The sequence below is a fragment of the Echiichthys vipera genome (assembly GCF_963691815.1).
Source record: "Echiichthys vipera genome assembly, chromosome: 7".
Classification (NCBI taxonomy): Eukaryota; Metazoa; Chordata; class Actinopteri; order Perciformes; family Trachinidae; genus Echiichthys; species Echiichthys vipera.
Genome location: NC_139832.1, coordinates 10,945,355 through 10,960,275, shown reverse-complemented (window position 1 = coordinate 10,960,275; position 14,921 = coordinate 10,945,355). Strand labels below are relative to the sequence as shown.

At 38.6% G+C, this 14,921-nt stretch overlaps 2 protein-coding genes across 2 annotated transcripts in view; both read right to left on the bottom strand.

Moving 5' to 3' along the window:
* LOC310949085 (high-affinity choline transporter 1-like) overlaps positions 1 to 2,214 on the bottom strand; it is a gene marked incomplete at both ends in the record, with an annotated part of 5,282 nt that extends 3,068 nt beyond the window's left edge. Inside the window, 2 exons of the mRNA XM_083916418.1 lie at positions 1,769 to 1,882; positions 2,031 to 2,214. Coding sequence (XP_083772544.1) covers positions 1,769 to 1,882; positions 2,031 to 2,214 — 298 coding nt within the window. The remainder of the gene's footprint in view (positions 1 to 1,768; positions 1,883 to 2,030) is intronic.
* Positions 2,215 to 7,416: 5,202 nt separating this feature from the next.
* cfap161 (cilia and flagella associated protein 161) lies at positions 7,417 to 14,057 on the bottom strand (the record flags this gene model as incomplete). Its single annotated transcript, XM_083916417.1, has 8 exons — positions 7,417 to 7,603; positions 9,886 to 9,959; positions 10,096 to 10,218; positions 10,400 to 10,435; positions 10,905 to 10,986; positions 11,084 to 11,301; positions 11,398 to 11,487; positions 13,995 to 14,057. The coding sequence occupies 8 exons, from the start codon at positions 14,055 to 14,057 to the stop codon at positions 7,417 to 7,419; spliced, it is 873 nt and encodes a 290-aa protein (XP_083772543.1).
* Positions 14,058 to 14,921: the final 864 nt, after the last annotated feature.

Genomic DNA, 14,921 nt, shown 5'->3' with positions numbered 1-14,921 from the left:
CTATGCTCACAGTCCCATTATGTTTTACAGACAATTGTAGTTCACTAATAAGGCAAACATTTTGTTTACGCTGCATTGTGCTAAACGTTCCCTTCCCTTTGTATCGTGAGTCAGGCACTTAATTCAGCACAGCTTTTTCGCCCTCAAAACTGTCTAATTAAGCCTCAAAGTTTATCTTGTACGTACTGTAGGAGATATTATCTCATACGTACAAGATAAACTCAGGTTTTGGCCAACAATGCCCCAGTTTTTTCTTTTCACCTTACCTTTCAGGGCTTTCGTACCTCCCTATATCACATGCAGAATAAGAATATACTGTCCCCCATCGGAATATCGCCACCAAGAGCATTACAACTACTTTGTAACTAAGTTGTGCCACATTTTTCTTGCAAGCCGATAAGAGCAGACAGGATTTTGGGGAGGGGGCTTAAAGACACTGGTGCCAAAACAGAGCGTTTCACACAGAGGGGCAATACATTAAAGCCTGTAAACATGTTCTAGTCGAGACCCCAGATACAAGAATGAACCTCATGATGAGCATACGTCCCCTTTAGATTAGAGCTGAAATGATAAGTCAACAGAAACAATAGATAAACAAAAATGACCAATTTTGATAGCTGATAAATCATTTAAGTCATTCTATGAGCAAAAGTAAAGTGAATATTTTCTGGTTTTCTTCTAAGATAGTAAAGTGAATATCTTTGTGTTTGGAATTTTTGGTTAGACATAACAAGACAATTTAAGATAGCCCTGTGGCATCTGGGAACTTGCTGACATCTTTCAGTAGAAGTAGAGTGGGGGTTTCTAGCACAACTTCACCTAATTCCAAGGTGCATGGAGAAGGGAAAGAAGTCTAACGAGGTCAAAACTCCAGCAATACTTGTAGTTTATAGAACAACTTAGATGAATGAAAGCCACAAGCTGAAATGAGTTTGTCCTAAATTAAAGTTGTTCAGTACACAACAGACTTAGACATTTTACAGTCCAAATGATTCAATGAGAAGAATAATCAGTATATTACGTAATAAGAGTAAATGTCAGTTGCAGCCCTAGCCCTTAGTTTGAAGTAGCCTACATATAAAATATTTTAAAAATTCCCATTTTCTTTTGCCAAATAGGTATAAGCTGAAATGTCTTCAAATCCTTTATGGCCAGCAAAGTGGCTCAGTTGGTAGTGCGGTCACCTCACAGCAAGAAAGTCGTGGGTTTGGATACGACTGGATGGAAAATGCCTGTGTACAAATCCTCCCTTTGTTGGAAAGGGAGGAGGTCCTCCCACAGTCCATGAACAAGCAGGTTATATGAAGGGGATTTTTTTTTTTTCATTATCTGTTGGTGTGAATATGTACGTGTGAATGTCTGTATGAAGGCCCAGATAGTCCAACAATCTGCTGTAGGGTGTATGTAAGAGCCCTGATGGGAAAAATAATGCTCTTACATAATATAATCCAACAGCTATAATGTGCATTTGGGCTGTTAGCACCGTATGAGCATCTTAAAGTACAATGTGTGCCCTTCCCTGGCTAGCATAAATCAAACTGTGTGTTTATTCAGTTATAGTACCTGCTGCTTTGTAGGTTGTTCTTTTTCAATACAGGAAAACTTTGACACATTACATGTGTTCAATATAGGTTGACATAAACGTTGTGGCGCAACAACCAGCGAAAAATCTGCATTTTCTTTCTTGAACAATGAAAGGACCTCTTCCTCAGCAGTGTGTTGAAGTTCAAGAATGTGTACAGAAGCTTGATTTGTTTCAGAAACTTACCCAAAAGAAAATTGATAAGATATGCAGGAGGCCCCATAGCCCAGATGAGACCTTGAGAAGGAGAATAAACAGCCTCAGCAGTTCCCAAAATGTAACCGCCACCAACCCATGTTGCTAAAAACAAAGCAAAGGAAATAGTAAAGTGAAGAATTTAGCAACAAAGCAAAGTTAAACACACAGAAATCACACACACAATAAGCACATAAAGTACTAAGAAATGACAGGTAAAGTAAAAGAAGTAAAGTAAAACTAAAAGCTCTACCTGTCATGGTGAAAACCCCGACCAGGACATTTATGTTGCGGCCACCGACAATGGTAACTTCGCTTTTCGTGCCAGCACATGTCTTCTCCACTTTCTTGGATTTTCGAGATGCCCAGATCCCAATTACCAGGATGACAATATAAAAAACCACCACAGCCACCAGTCCAGGGACGTTCACTGCCATGATTGTCTGGTTACACAATACAAAGCCCATCAGTTACACTGACAGATGCATATGAAACACAATAAGTATACAAACTTTCAGCCAAGGATAAGTGTTAACTTGACGTTGACTGAAGAGGCACTCTTCCACTCATTACCAGTTGTTTTCCCTAAAAGAATTTCCCTTATAATCTTCTCTAGTTAAAAAAAAAACTCCAAGAAAATATAGTTAATAGCAGTTAAATATGGAAAAGAAGGGGTTCCTGATCTTGCATTGCCAGACCGTATCCCGTCTGGATAGGGGTTAAAAAAAACAAAAAACACTGGGCTGTTCATATTTCTTTAAACCAATAACAGTCGTCTTGTTATTGGCTAAGCCCCAGATACAGTAACGGTGCCCTCACAAAATAGATAGTGGAGATAGCGGCAGGCTTTATCCCACGACACATCACGTGAGCCGGGTCATCCCGACACTGATCATAAACTTTAAGTGCCATGAGCGGGACCTAAACAGTTATCAAGTTGTGTTTTTACATCACATAAAAACAGCACTCACTGGCCAACATCCTAGTTAGTCAAACGTGTTTGCATCATAGGCTCTGCTGTAGTCGACTCTGTCGCTACCACAGTCTGCAGTTGCTGCTGTTGCAGCTGTATAATTGTAGGTAAATTGTTTTGAGCTAATTTCACAACCAGAGTTGGATCAATAGGGCCTGAAACAGTTTTGAAAGTCTAGAAGACACACATGATTGAATTAAACACATCAGAAACACATTTTAGTGTACTGTTTAGCTGTAAAATGAAAGTTTGTCTGACTTGACTTGGTCACAAAAATTCTCATTTTATAACTAACAATGCACTAAAATACATTTTTGAAAATATTTCATGTGAGAAATAGGCAATGCAGTAACAGAATCTTGATTCATATTTGATCAGCACTGCCTAGCTTTGCAGTTGATTCGGAGTTCAGGAGCAGTCATTGACGGTGCGTTAGAGACTGCTCATCTCTGGTTGCTTACGTTGGTCACATCGAATCTTACAGATGACCATTAGGAGCACCAGGTGGAGGCAGAGGAAGATCCTTTTTTCACAGATTATTCGTCTTATGTACTAGGCCTACTATCAGGATCTAGTGACAGTTTCAGCAGACAGGACAAAAAAGTTCTTCTGTAGTAACAAAATCAAGACCAATCTTCCTCATTAAACCTGTGTCATCACTCTGATTTATCACGTAGTTACAGAGTTATATTTTGTAAAATGTTGACACATTTAACACCAGCTAAATCTGGGTGTTTCACAGCAGTTGACTGGATAGGTAGTTTTAGATAGATAGATAGATAGATAGATAGATAGATAGATAGATAGATAGATAGATAGATAGATAGATAGATAGATAGATAGATAGATAGATAGATAGATAGATAACTTTATTTATCCCCGAGGGGAAATTAGGTCATCGTAGCAGCGGTACAGAGCAATCAGAAGTACTAAAATAAGATAAAATTTACCACTTAGAATTCAGATTCTTAATATACAAATTACCACAATATAGGTTAAACAAATCCCTGCATTATTATGTGAGCAAGTACTTAAGGTATTACCAACAAAAAGACTTATTATGAAGGCAGAATGGTCATTTTCAGAGTGTTATAATGTTAAGATAATACTTTATGTCCATGTGCACGGAACGTTTACAATTGTATATGAAGACATGAGACAATCAATAAAAACATAAACAACAACTATGAATCACAAATATAATGGTAGTTAATATATTGCATTACTGTATTTATATGTAAGCAACAGAGGGGGCGCTTTTTCCCCCTTGAGATGATTTCATCTACAAGAATACATTATATTTTATAAGGTAATCTTGTGTGTTTTATTTAACGTAAAAAGCAGGTTGTTTCTCTGTTGAATTTATGTTAGTGCAGTTCTCCCCCCTCAATACACAGGGACAGTGTTGGGTAACGCGGGTCCTAAAATAACCTGTGTTACACGGCGTTATGAAAAGTAACCTTATGATCACTAGACAAATGCACGTTTTAAATACCGACCAATCAACCTAAATCAACCACAAACCTCAAGATCGCATTCACTGATATCATCCCCATCATATGGATGTATGATAATAACCATCATGCGTGCGGATTTTTACATAACGCTTAATATTTGTACCAGGTTAAATCGCGTTTCTCTCATAAATAAACTGATGGCGTTACATTACCGATTAGAGGAACAGGCCAGACACCATCATTCTTCAGAACGAGGACACCATCAGAACGGTTAAATCATCATATTGAATATTAGGTTTATCATCTGTAAGCGGGTTCAGATAACGTTATGCACTATTCTCAATGGCAGGCTGAAATAAAACCGCAACTGCATGCTAGACCCCCGGTAGTACCACATTTAATGCAACCATTATAAACCGCAGTCAGAGGGGGGGAAGCCCACAATTAAACAACCGTGGTCAGCTTAATTGAATAATTCCAATCTATTTATTTAATTATACAACGAGAATGGTGCGTGTTTTTAACCTACAGAGCCCTAATTGATGAAACGTGATCGTATTGTCTTCCCATGTGGTGGCTGACATAACGTTGCATTACCTTTGTGTAGAGCCGGTGTCCTTTCTTCCCCGCATCAGCTGCCTGGAGTGCGGCTCCTCGGCTGGTCACTTTCTTTATTGTTGTCTCCCCTCCGAAACGTGACACCTGCGGTGGTCGCGTTCAGCGCTGTTAAACCGTTGAAAAAAACGTTTTCAATCATAAGTGGTGGTGTGCCATTTCAAGGAAACAGTGTCCCCTTTAAATCGTCGTTGAGAAGACACCTACATCGAAAGTGTAAAGGTCACAACGTATTTAACGCTGTCGTGAAACGTTGCGCACTAAACAAAACAGCTGGTTCGAAATAGTTGCAAATAGGAGTAGCTCAAATGTACTTGAAAGCACCCTGGATGAGAGACGGCAATAAAGGGCAGCGTCATCTCGAGGATGCCTACAGACAATGCGTGGTTTTTTATAATTACATTTTTAACCTGTGAAAAAGGGAACACGTGATTTTCACCATGTCGTGGTAAGGAATGATCGTGTCCTGTGTTCAAACCCTATACACCCTTATATGTTTCTTCAAGGCTACTGGAATGCAGGAAACGTGATGCCAGAAAGATGACACTACCTTTACAGCCCTGAGTGCTGTGTAACCATAGGCTGGATGTATATCTTACATGTCAAGTGGTGTGCAATTGGTTTCCTTCCCCTTTCTTTTGTGATCCAACCATAATCCATTGTGCAACCTAAGTTTTTTTTTGCAGCTGGTCAACTTTATATCCATTCACCCACACTAATAATCTTAAAAGGGATCTAAAAGGTCTCATATCATGCTCATTGTTATGGTTTATACTAGAACATGTTTATATGCTGTCTGAATACAGGCCCTATACCTACATTCACCCTCTCTTTATACATCCATGGTCTCTGGGAGGTCATTATAGCCGAGGTATGACTGTAACGGCCAAATAAATGAAATTGGAAAGTAAGGACATTCCCATTCATATCAATGTAGCAGAATGGTCGGAGCGGCAGCCATTTTTATCTGTTCCATTGCCAAGCAACACACTAACTGCTACATAAACTTCTGTATGAAGCCACGTGCATGTGGGAAATGAAACATTTGGTGTGAAATGATGACTTGACCTGATAACTGTTTTTAATAGAACTTCTCTGTTTAAAGTGTGTGTTTTTTTTTAGATGAGACTTAGCAAAAGGTGGCCTGTGAGTGAACTGTGAGAAAGGGTTGTAAAACATCAGGAGGGGATAACAAAAACAATTGGAATATTTCAAGCACCAACATCATTTCGGGTCACAGACACGAGCAGCTTTGTGTTGGGTGTTTGCGTTTATAAGATGAGGCATTCTGGAGAGACATTCGGAGTGCATGAACAACATGTCTCTCCGTGCCAGCATGTAAAACATAAGTAAAGATCTTCATCTCATCAGTTAAATTGGAGTAGTGATGTTAGGACAGCCAGCCACTAAATGAGTCACATGAGCGATTTGTGCTTCATCCACTCACCCTTGTCACCACATTGGAAAGCACATTGCTTTCACCAGATGAGTGACAACTTTGTTCGACTGTGCCCAACTGACCAGCTTCGGCCTCTCCTATTCACTCCCCGCTGCTCCAGAGAACTTCTCCTGAGCTGCGTCAGTCCCGTTCTCCCAGTGAGCTGCAACACACGTTATGACTCCACTGGCATGTGTTGTCACCATGACAACTAACAACAATTGCCATTTTGTTTTGTACTAGTTAAATTACCACAGCAAGCGGCAAAAATGTCCTTTCTATCCATTTTCATTACTATCGTAAGGGCACTTTCTTGCTATATTATATAAGTGTGACATAACAACTGTACAGAAGTCCTGGCGGCTGGTTCAAAGGCACATTTTCTGAATACGGGTTGTGTGCATTTCTCTGTGGATTGAGCGTTTTGATAATTTCACATATAAATAACACCGTATAAATAACACCTTGACCTTTAAAAAGACATGGGAATCTCACTTTTTCCAATATGGGACCTTTAAACTAAAATTCTATGTACATTATTTTTTTGCAGTGTTTTATTTCACAGCATTTGTTTTATTATCTCTGCCAGGTGTAGGCCTGGGAGAAGATCATGCCTTCAGCTGTGTATGTCTATGTGCATGTGTTTGGGTTTCTATCTACAGCTAATCTGGCATTCGACATCTCACTTTTTACAATGTGGGACCTTCAAGTCAAGCTGGTGAGGACTGTCTAGATCTTTTTTTTGCCCTGAATTCATCGCTCCTTTCATAACAGAGCCCCTAGTTCATCCCTTTATCTCATCAATATCTCTCCAAGTGCATGGGAATTTGGCCCTAATCCCCCAACTGTCCATTATCACAGTCAGTTTCTTATGCTATTGCCCAACTAAAACAAAGGAAGTGTTGTTTGGAGAAACATATCAAATGCTTCCTTTACGGAGACTCCTGGTGGCTTGGCTGGCTAATGTGTATCATATAACCTCAACGCCCTGGTTGGAGTCCTTCATGGAATGTCTTTCCACAAAAAGAAAACAAAATCAGTCACCCAAACAGGACAAAAAACAAACTTTATTTAAAAAAAGTTTAGGTGCTGTTAGTGGATGTGTTATCTAGCCGCCCTATTTGTACATACAGCATGAGAGTGGATTGTGTTAGATTTAGATGCCAGGGTTTGCCTGTGTGAGCTCCTTGTTGTTGGTCACTGACTGTGGGTGGTTGAGAAGCACAAGCCTGTTCCCTGCAGGGTCAGAGGTGCATAATATCCAGTGGTTGTTGTCCTGCTCTGATTTGTGCGAGTCCAGGAAGGTATGAGCCGTCACCTCATACTCTTTGCCATATGTGGTCCTGCAGAGACACAGTTGTTATATTCAGAACGACAGCAGACATTCCGGAATAGTAACATGACTTTTGGCTGCCATATTTGAGGCCCTTATACTTTGAGTTGTTGTGAAGAGCTGACTGCAACTATTGTGCCATTGTGACAGGACACTGATTGTACCGGGTGTAGAGATATATTTTCATGTCACAATAAAAACAAATGACTTATTAAGCTGTTCGCAACTTGCATGAGCGGTGTGTGACGGCTGCTTCACTGCACTGCCCGTCTTTCTACATTGAGTGGGCCTATGATAATGGCCATAAATGACAGAATGTTTAATTCAATTTAATAATAATTAAATTAATACAATTGTTACAGTAGGGGCTACACGGTGGTGTAGTGGTTAGCACTGTCGCCTCACAGCAAGAAGGTCACAGGTTCGCATCCCGACCTTGGCCTTTCTGTGCGGAGTTTGCATGTTCTCCCCGTGTCTGCGTGGGTTTTCTCCGGGTACTCCGGTTTCCTCCCACAGTCCAAAGACATGCATGTGTTAGGTTAATTGATGAGTCTAAAATTGCCCGTAGGTGTGAATGGTTGTCTGTCTCTGTACGTCTCTATGTGCCCTGTGATAGACTGGCGTCCTGTCCAGGGTGTACCCCATCTCACGCCCGATGTCAGCTGGGATCGGCTCCAGCACCCCCGCGACCCCGACCCCGGGATAAGCGGTTGAAGATGAATGAATGAAAATTGTTACAGTCGTTTTAGACAGGAGATGTTAAAGACTGTCCATAGAGTACTAGAGGACTTTTAATTTGAAACGTACACATTGAGCCGGTGCTGAAAGTACTGTTATGATGCCAATATGAATGTCAAAAGAAAATTTACTGCATTTTTTTTTATACAATCCAGGTGTGTCCTGCGTTAAAAATACAATTCTGTAGCGTGAATACAGGGACTTTAAGTACCCATATTTAACCAAACATTCTGATCTCTGAATCAGACCAAGCACAAAAGTCTGAAGGAGAATACTAAGGGTCAAACTGGCCATTTACAAACTCATCTTCTTGTTGGTTTTACAACCACCTGGAGACTCTATGTAGGTGAGACATGGGGCTCACAAACAAACCTGAACTTTGAACAGGAAATGCCTCCAATTTAAAATGCCCTCACTGAATGTTGTAATTTCCCAGCTTGGGATCAATAAAGTATTTCTATTCTATTCTATAAATGCATCCTGCAGGTGCACAGGACAAAAATGAATAACGTCTGCAGAGCTGAATTAAGCTAATGCCCATTATTATTAAAACTATCAAAACTAAGCATAAGGTCAAACAATACATTAACCCTGTGTTCGTTCATGAGCTGATGATGCTAAAGTTGAAGTATAAAGCTTGACACTAGACTTCTTAAGAATCTAGTCATTAGATTCAATTTAAAGACTTTAAATTAGAATTATTATTGAATGGCTTCACACTAGTGCTTCTAAAACTTCAATTCAATTCAAACTGGTAACCGTCAAAATAAGATATTATTCACTGACTGTACTGTATATGGTCTACAAGTGGTTTGCTTTTAATTCATACATTTTTCATTATTGCATTCATTTAACTTATTCATTCATCATTCATTGTACTTGTTCATTTAGAATTATTCATTTATTTAGTTTAGTTTTATAGTTATCAATTGAATAAACTTTTAATTTATGAAGAACTGGATCATGTGATATTGTGTGTATGAAATATGAAGTCAACTGTACACCTGGTCAAGAAGTCCAGTAGCAAACTTCAAATTATGAGACTAGATTAATTAATAAGTTATTCATAGCTTGATGGGTGGTGCTCTGAGGTTTCTGTAAAAAAAACTCAATGTTTCTGAAAGCCGAAATTGAGTCTCATCACTCTCCTTCAACTTTAATACCGATTCATGTGTAATGACGCATAATATTGAATCAATCAAAAAAATTGATTAATAAGTTCTCCATATCTGCAACTACTCCCACTGCACTGGCTATGTGGCTGCTTCAACCTGTAAACATGGGCGCAGAAAAAAAAGCAACAGGTTCGGCGACACACTTGCACTGGTCACTCAGACGGTGGCCCGACATTGTAGTTAGCTGACCGTCATCCACATTGCAGTTTTTTTCCTCCATTACCTCTCTTTTTGTAAATCACATATTTTGCTATTATTTTTATGCCTATTCCTCAGTGGACCTCCAAGTTGACATGAGAAATTAAATCAAAAGTATTTATATTGCATTAAACAAAGCAACATATGGTCTGGGGTTGTTTTAAAAAAAAAAGGAAAATACCAAAGGACGTGATCACCCAGAACAGCAAGGGCTTGATTTGTCTTGCAGTGTGATATCAGCACGCTCACATTAGCCTGTAAAAAAAACAACAACCTGTAGATGATTGCAGTGAAGGTGAAGGAAAGTTACAGTTTCAGATTTAACAGGACCGTGAAGGCTGATGTTGTGACGGGTGTAATAGTTAACTATAAAGATACATCAATGACTTACAGGAACAGACTGACCCTCATATTCAAGTCTCTCCTGGGGGTCAAAGTGACTAATCTTCCACCATGACAGAAAGGAACAGCTGTCATCCAAGTTGACTTCTTGTAGCCGGGACTTCTTTGCACACTTTTAGGAAATCACATTAAAATGAGACTGACAATAGAAGAAAAAAGGAATGATTGCATGATTGATTGTATGCATGCAAATCTGCTTTGTTAAATGTCTCATCACAGTTGGTGGTTGTTCAGTATAATATATTCTCCATGATGTTTTAAATTAAAAAATTCATGTCAAAAATTGTATCTACCTTTAGAAAGCTTTGCAGGTCACTCGTCAAGTAAAGCTGAGGAAAGAAAGGAAGAAAACAAGGACACATAAAGTGGTGCACCAAAGAAGAGTTTTGTGTGCTTCTTTTCAAGTGTTGATAGACACAATGTAAAGTGAAGCATGTTTGCTGTTAGCCTCTTGTGTTTAACTGAATGTAAAAAAACAACTGCAACATAAAAGAGAATATATGGATGTTCAATGAACTCAATCATAAAAACAAAGCTTTTAAGCCCAAAAGAGATAACCTTGATCCATAATAATAAGGTTCATGATCAGTGTTATTTTCTTAAACTTAAAAAAAAGCTCCTCTCAGGACCAAAGAGGATGTTACACAACTATTTTCACTGGCAGTGTAGTTATCTGAACTGAATCTTGTGTGCAAAATCAGTGGGATGCCCTATCAAAATAGCAGCCAGTCTTTGTGTAAGGTGCTGAATTTTATATACTGTATATATAAAGAATTAATGTTTTTTTAGTTCACTTACTCCCCCAGCAAAGCCACTTGTTGTTTTCAGGGCAAAACTTTGCTCAAAATGCAGAATTGATCCTTCAGGACTGCCATCGACACTGCAGACACACAAGCAACATTATAGGTTTTAATCTGGGAGTGTTACTATGTGCGCTGAGGTGTATGTTGAAGTAGTTTTAAGTGTTGTGTTCAGACCTGGTTATGATGAAGGCAGTACGTGCACAGGCCTGAATACCTTTTCCTGCACTGACTTCACATGGGGCTTTAATGCCAGGCGAAGGAATCCTTGTCAAACTGTTAATGTCGGCGTTAATGCTCACTGCACTGCACTCCCTATTTTTTCCTCCCATGTTCACCAACATCACAACATCCCCAAAGTGCAATCTTCCATCATTTGTCACAGTGAGATCCACCTACACACATGGACAAACACCATCATCATTATTAATGTCATCCCCATCATCATTGTCATATTATTGTTGTTATTAATTAGCTTAAGCTCTTTTTACCGGGTTCAAAATGTTCTGTTTGAGGAAGTCTACTTTCTGGGCAGCAAGCTCACCCCTCTCTTTTTTCTCCAGGTACTCTCTCTTTGCATCCTGGAAAAAACATCAACAACAACATTGTTTATTCTTTAATATGTACCCACGACCCTGCCACTGCTGGTTACATAAAAAAAACCCATCATATATCTTCAATGAAGAGTTGGAAAAAGCCAATACAGAAGATAAATGATACTGCCAGGGAACTGGATCTTTAAAGAAATGTAAACTGCATCATTACATCAGCAACCATCTAGCCAACTTTTCTGTAATGTTTCTTGCTTCCTCTCTTTATATGTAATGCCAGTATGATAAACCATATTCTACATTCCTCTTTCATCTGGTTCTCATGAATGACCATTTAAGTGAAATTCTGGTGTACAATCACTCCAGGGTCTTTTTAGGCAAATTGGGTCATTAAATAAGCCATCGAGACAATTTTTTTGTGAATGAACTATTAACATAGATTTTCCGGAGAGTCGCTAACAGCCTGCCATAGCAGACACGGGTAAGCTCGGAGTGGCGAGTTGAATGCATTAAAACGTCTTTTTTTACCACTAATACTGCTCCAAATAACACCAAACCTCTACAGTAGCATGACAAGAGTCCTTACACAATAACCAAAGCACCAACAACGTAGTATATTCCCCGGAGCTTATTAAAGAATATTTAGAAAGACTTGCGTACTGGCCACGGTACCAGCTGCTCCATTCAAGTCGATTACCAAATGCAATCCAAAAACAAGTTAACGTTTTGGTTTGTGCTAGTTTGGGGAAATGTGCCACACAGCTTTTCTTGCAGCACCGAAACATTACGCAGATCTCAGGGGGCAGGGGGGCATGTGTTGCGCATAGGGAAAGCTGTCTAGCCTGCAACTTGAAGTGAAGAGAGACAGAATGGTTCGTGTTTGTATCTTTCCCGGCTGGGAAAAACAAAAATGAAAGCTTACAACCCAGAAACTTTTCATAGGCTACCATTGCGGTAAGATGAGCGTGCTCTGCTAAACTAGTGGCTTACTGTTTTGAATCTGGGCATTGAGACGCCAATCGAGACGCCTAGGCAGAGGGATTACCGTGTCTGCCACAAACCAAAATGTTTACATGTTTTGCTGGAATAAATCATTAATGGGCTCCTTCCTTTCGGATTGTATTTGGTAATTGACTTGAATGGAGCAGCTTGTACCGGGGCCAGTAGGCAGGTCTTTCTAAACACTCTTTTAATACACTCCGTGTTCACATACTATGTTGTTGGTGCTTCGGTTTTTTGTGTAGGGCCTCTTATCATGCTACTGCAGACGTTTGGTGTTATTTGGAGCAGTATTGGTGGTTATAAAAGCTGTTTTAATGCATTCAACTTGCCGCCCCAAGCTTATCCATGTGAGCCGCAGCGGGCTGTTGGCATCTCTCCGGGAAATCTACATTAATAGTTCATACACCAAAAAATTGTCTCGATGGCTTATTTGATGACTGAACTTGCCTAAAAAGACCCTGGGATGATTTTACACCAGAATTTCACTTTAAGTATCTCTCTGTCCTTGTTTCCTGTTTATTGCCTTCGTGAATACCTGTGTACGCACCTGATCAGTAAAAGTGAATTTTGTTTTATCTCAAATAAATATTTCACAAACTCTGATGATGTAGTTGCCAAACAAAGCAAAATTGTTTTCAGTTAGTAATTATCCAGTCTTATTATCCCTCCTTCTAGCCCACTGTTTGTTTTGTAGGCTTTTACCATATATGAACCAATGTAACTTAGCTAATACCTTCATCGTCAGCAGTTAATCTGTTTTTATTATTTAAATAATTCTAACTTTCTTACTTTGACAGAATCACTCGGGCTGCTGTGCTTACCCCTAAGGCATGGGTCTTCAACATCTTTTTTAGGCCAAGTGCCCCTTAAGCTAAAAGACAGATGAAGCAGGGACCCCCTACAAATACTGTATTTAATTGAGTTGCATGGTAAACTAGTAAACAGCTAGGACGGCCTAAAGCCTATACACACAGCTTTTTATGTTGCATAGAATACTAAGATATAACAATGATCATTATAAACATGTATGTTTATTTATACATCACATGTTAATGTTAAACATACGTTTGTAAGGCACATTGAATACTTAAACTCAATTGTATCTGTACATGGCTATCTTCAAGGTTGTGTAAATGTATGTATTGTTTTTTTTTATACAAAAGTATCTTTGCTAATAATACGTTGTATTCAGACATATTTTGAAAAAGAAGTTGGAAAGATTATCAAACAATTTGGAGGACCCCTTGTTGAAAATCTCTGCCCCAACGTTACCAGGGTTTAGTAAATTGAGATAGTTAGCCTGATAATAATGATTTCAAATCTGTTTAGTCATACAACTAATAGTAAAGCATGTGTAAACAACTTCACTTTTGAAAGTTGTGTTTATATCTTGACATAGGCGGCCCATAATGCTAACTGTTTTCTAAAAATGAATGAATTGACGTTATGTGTTATGTTAACTATGATTGGTCATTTAAATTAGCTAACGTTAGCTTTTGTAGCTAAAGCTTAAAGCACTTTATTTTGAAACAAACCTCTTCTAAGCGCAGGTCCTCATTCCAGTTTCCGATTCTTACATTTGTGCGATAATGAGCCATCCTTTCGATAATAATAACAAACTTATTGTGTACCAATAATATAACACGTTTACATACTTTTGGTATTCGACCTTTTAAACGCAGCTTAGTTGTGTGGTGGTTTCTATGGTAACTGATGGCGACGGAGCCGTGACGAGACGTCAGTTCTCGTTGATTGTCGCGAGAGGGCGTGCTGGTATCTGGTATCCAGAGCAAGGGAGAACTCTCTTGTCATTTTTTCTCATTCTAAACATAATTAAACATGACTTCAGTCTCAATAAATAAATACATAAATAAATACAGGAATAAATAAATAAATGCATAAAACAGAAATAAATGAATACATAAAAGCTGAAATAAATAAATAGATAAATGCATGAATGGGGCCTCCTAGCTCATTAACATATGGATACAGAAATACAGAAATTAATAAATGTAGGTTATACAAAAAAACAATGTAAAGCATTTATTAATGTATTATTTAATGTATCTATTACACATTTATTTATTTATGCATTAATATATTTATTATTTTATTTATTTTTACATTTATTTATGCATTAATTAATTAATTTATTTATTTGTTTATTCAAGGCTTAAGTCATGTTTAGTCCACCAAAGTAAACAGGACAAGCTCATGAAAAAAACTGACAAATACACAGGTTTAAAAGCATAAACACACAAACAATAACTCACAGTCTGAAAAACATTCCCTGTAGTGCTTTGGCTTTGCGTTTATCTGCCCCATCCATGGGCTTAACATGTTAATCATTGCAGTAATTATTCTCAACAACATAGAAAAATGTGTGGAAAAAGCCCTTAATAAAGGTTTCCTCTATTTTTAATGAGTGAAATAAGATGAGTTTTTCAAGGTCCATGAAACCA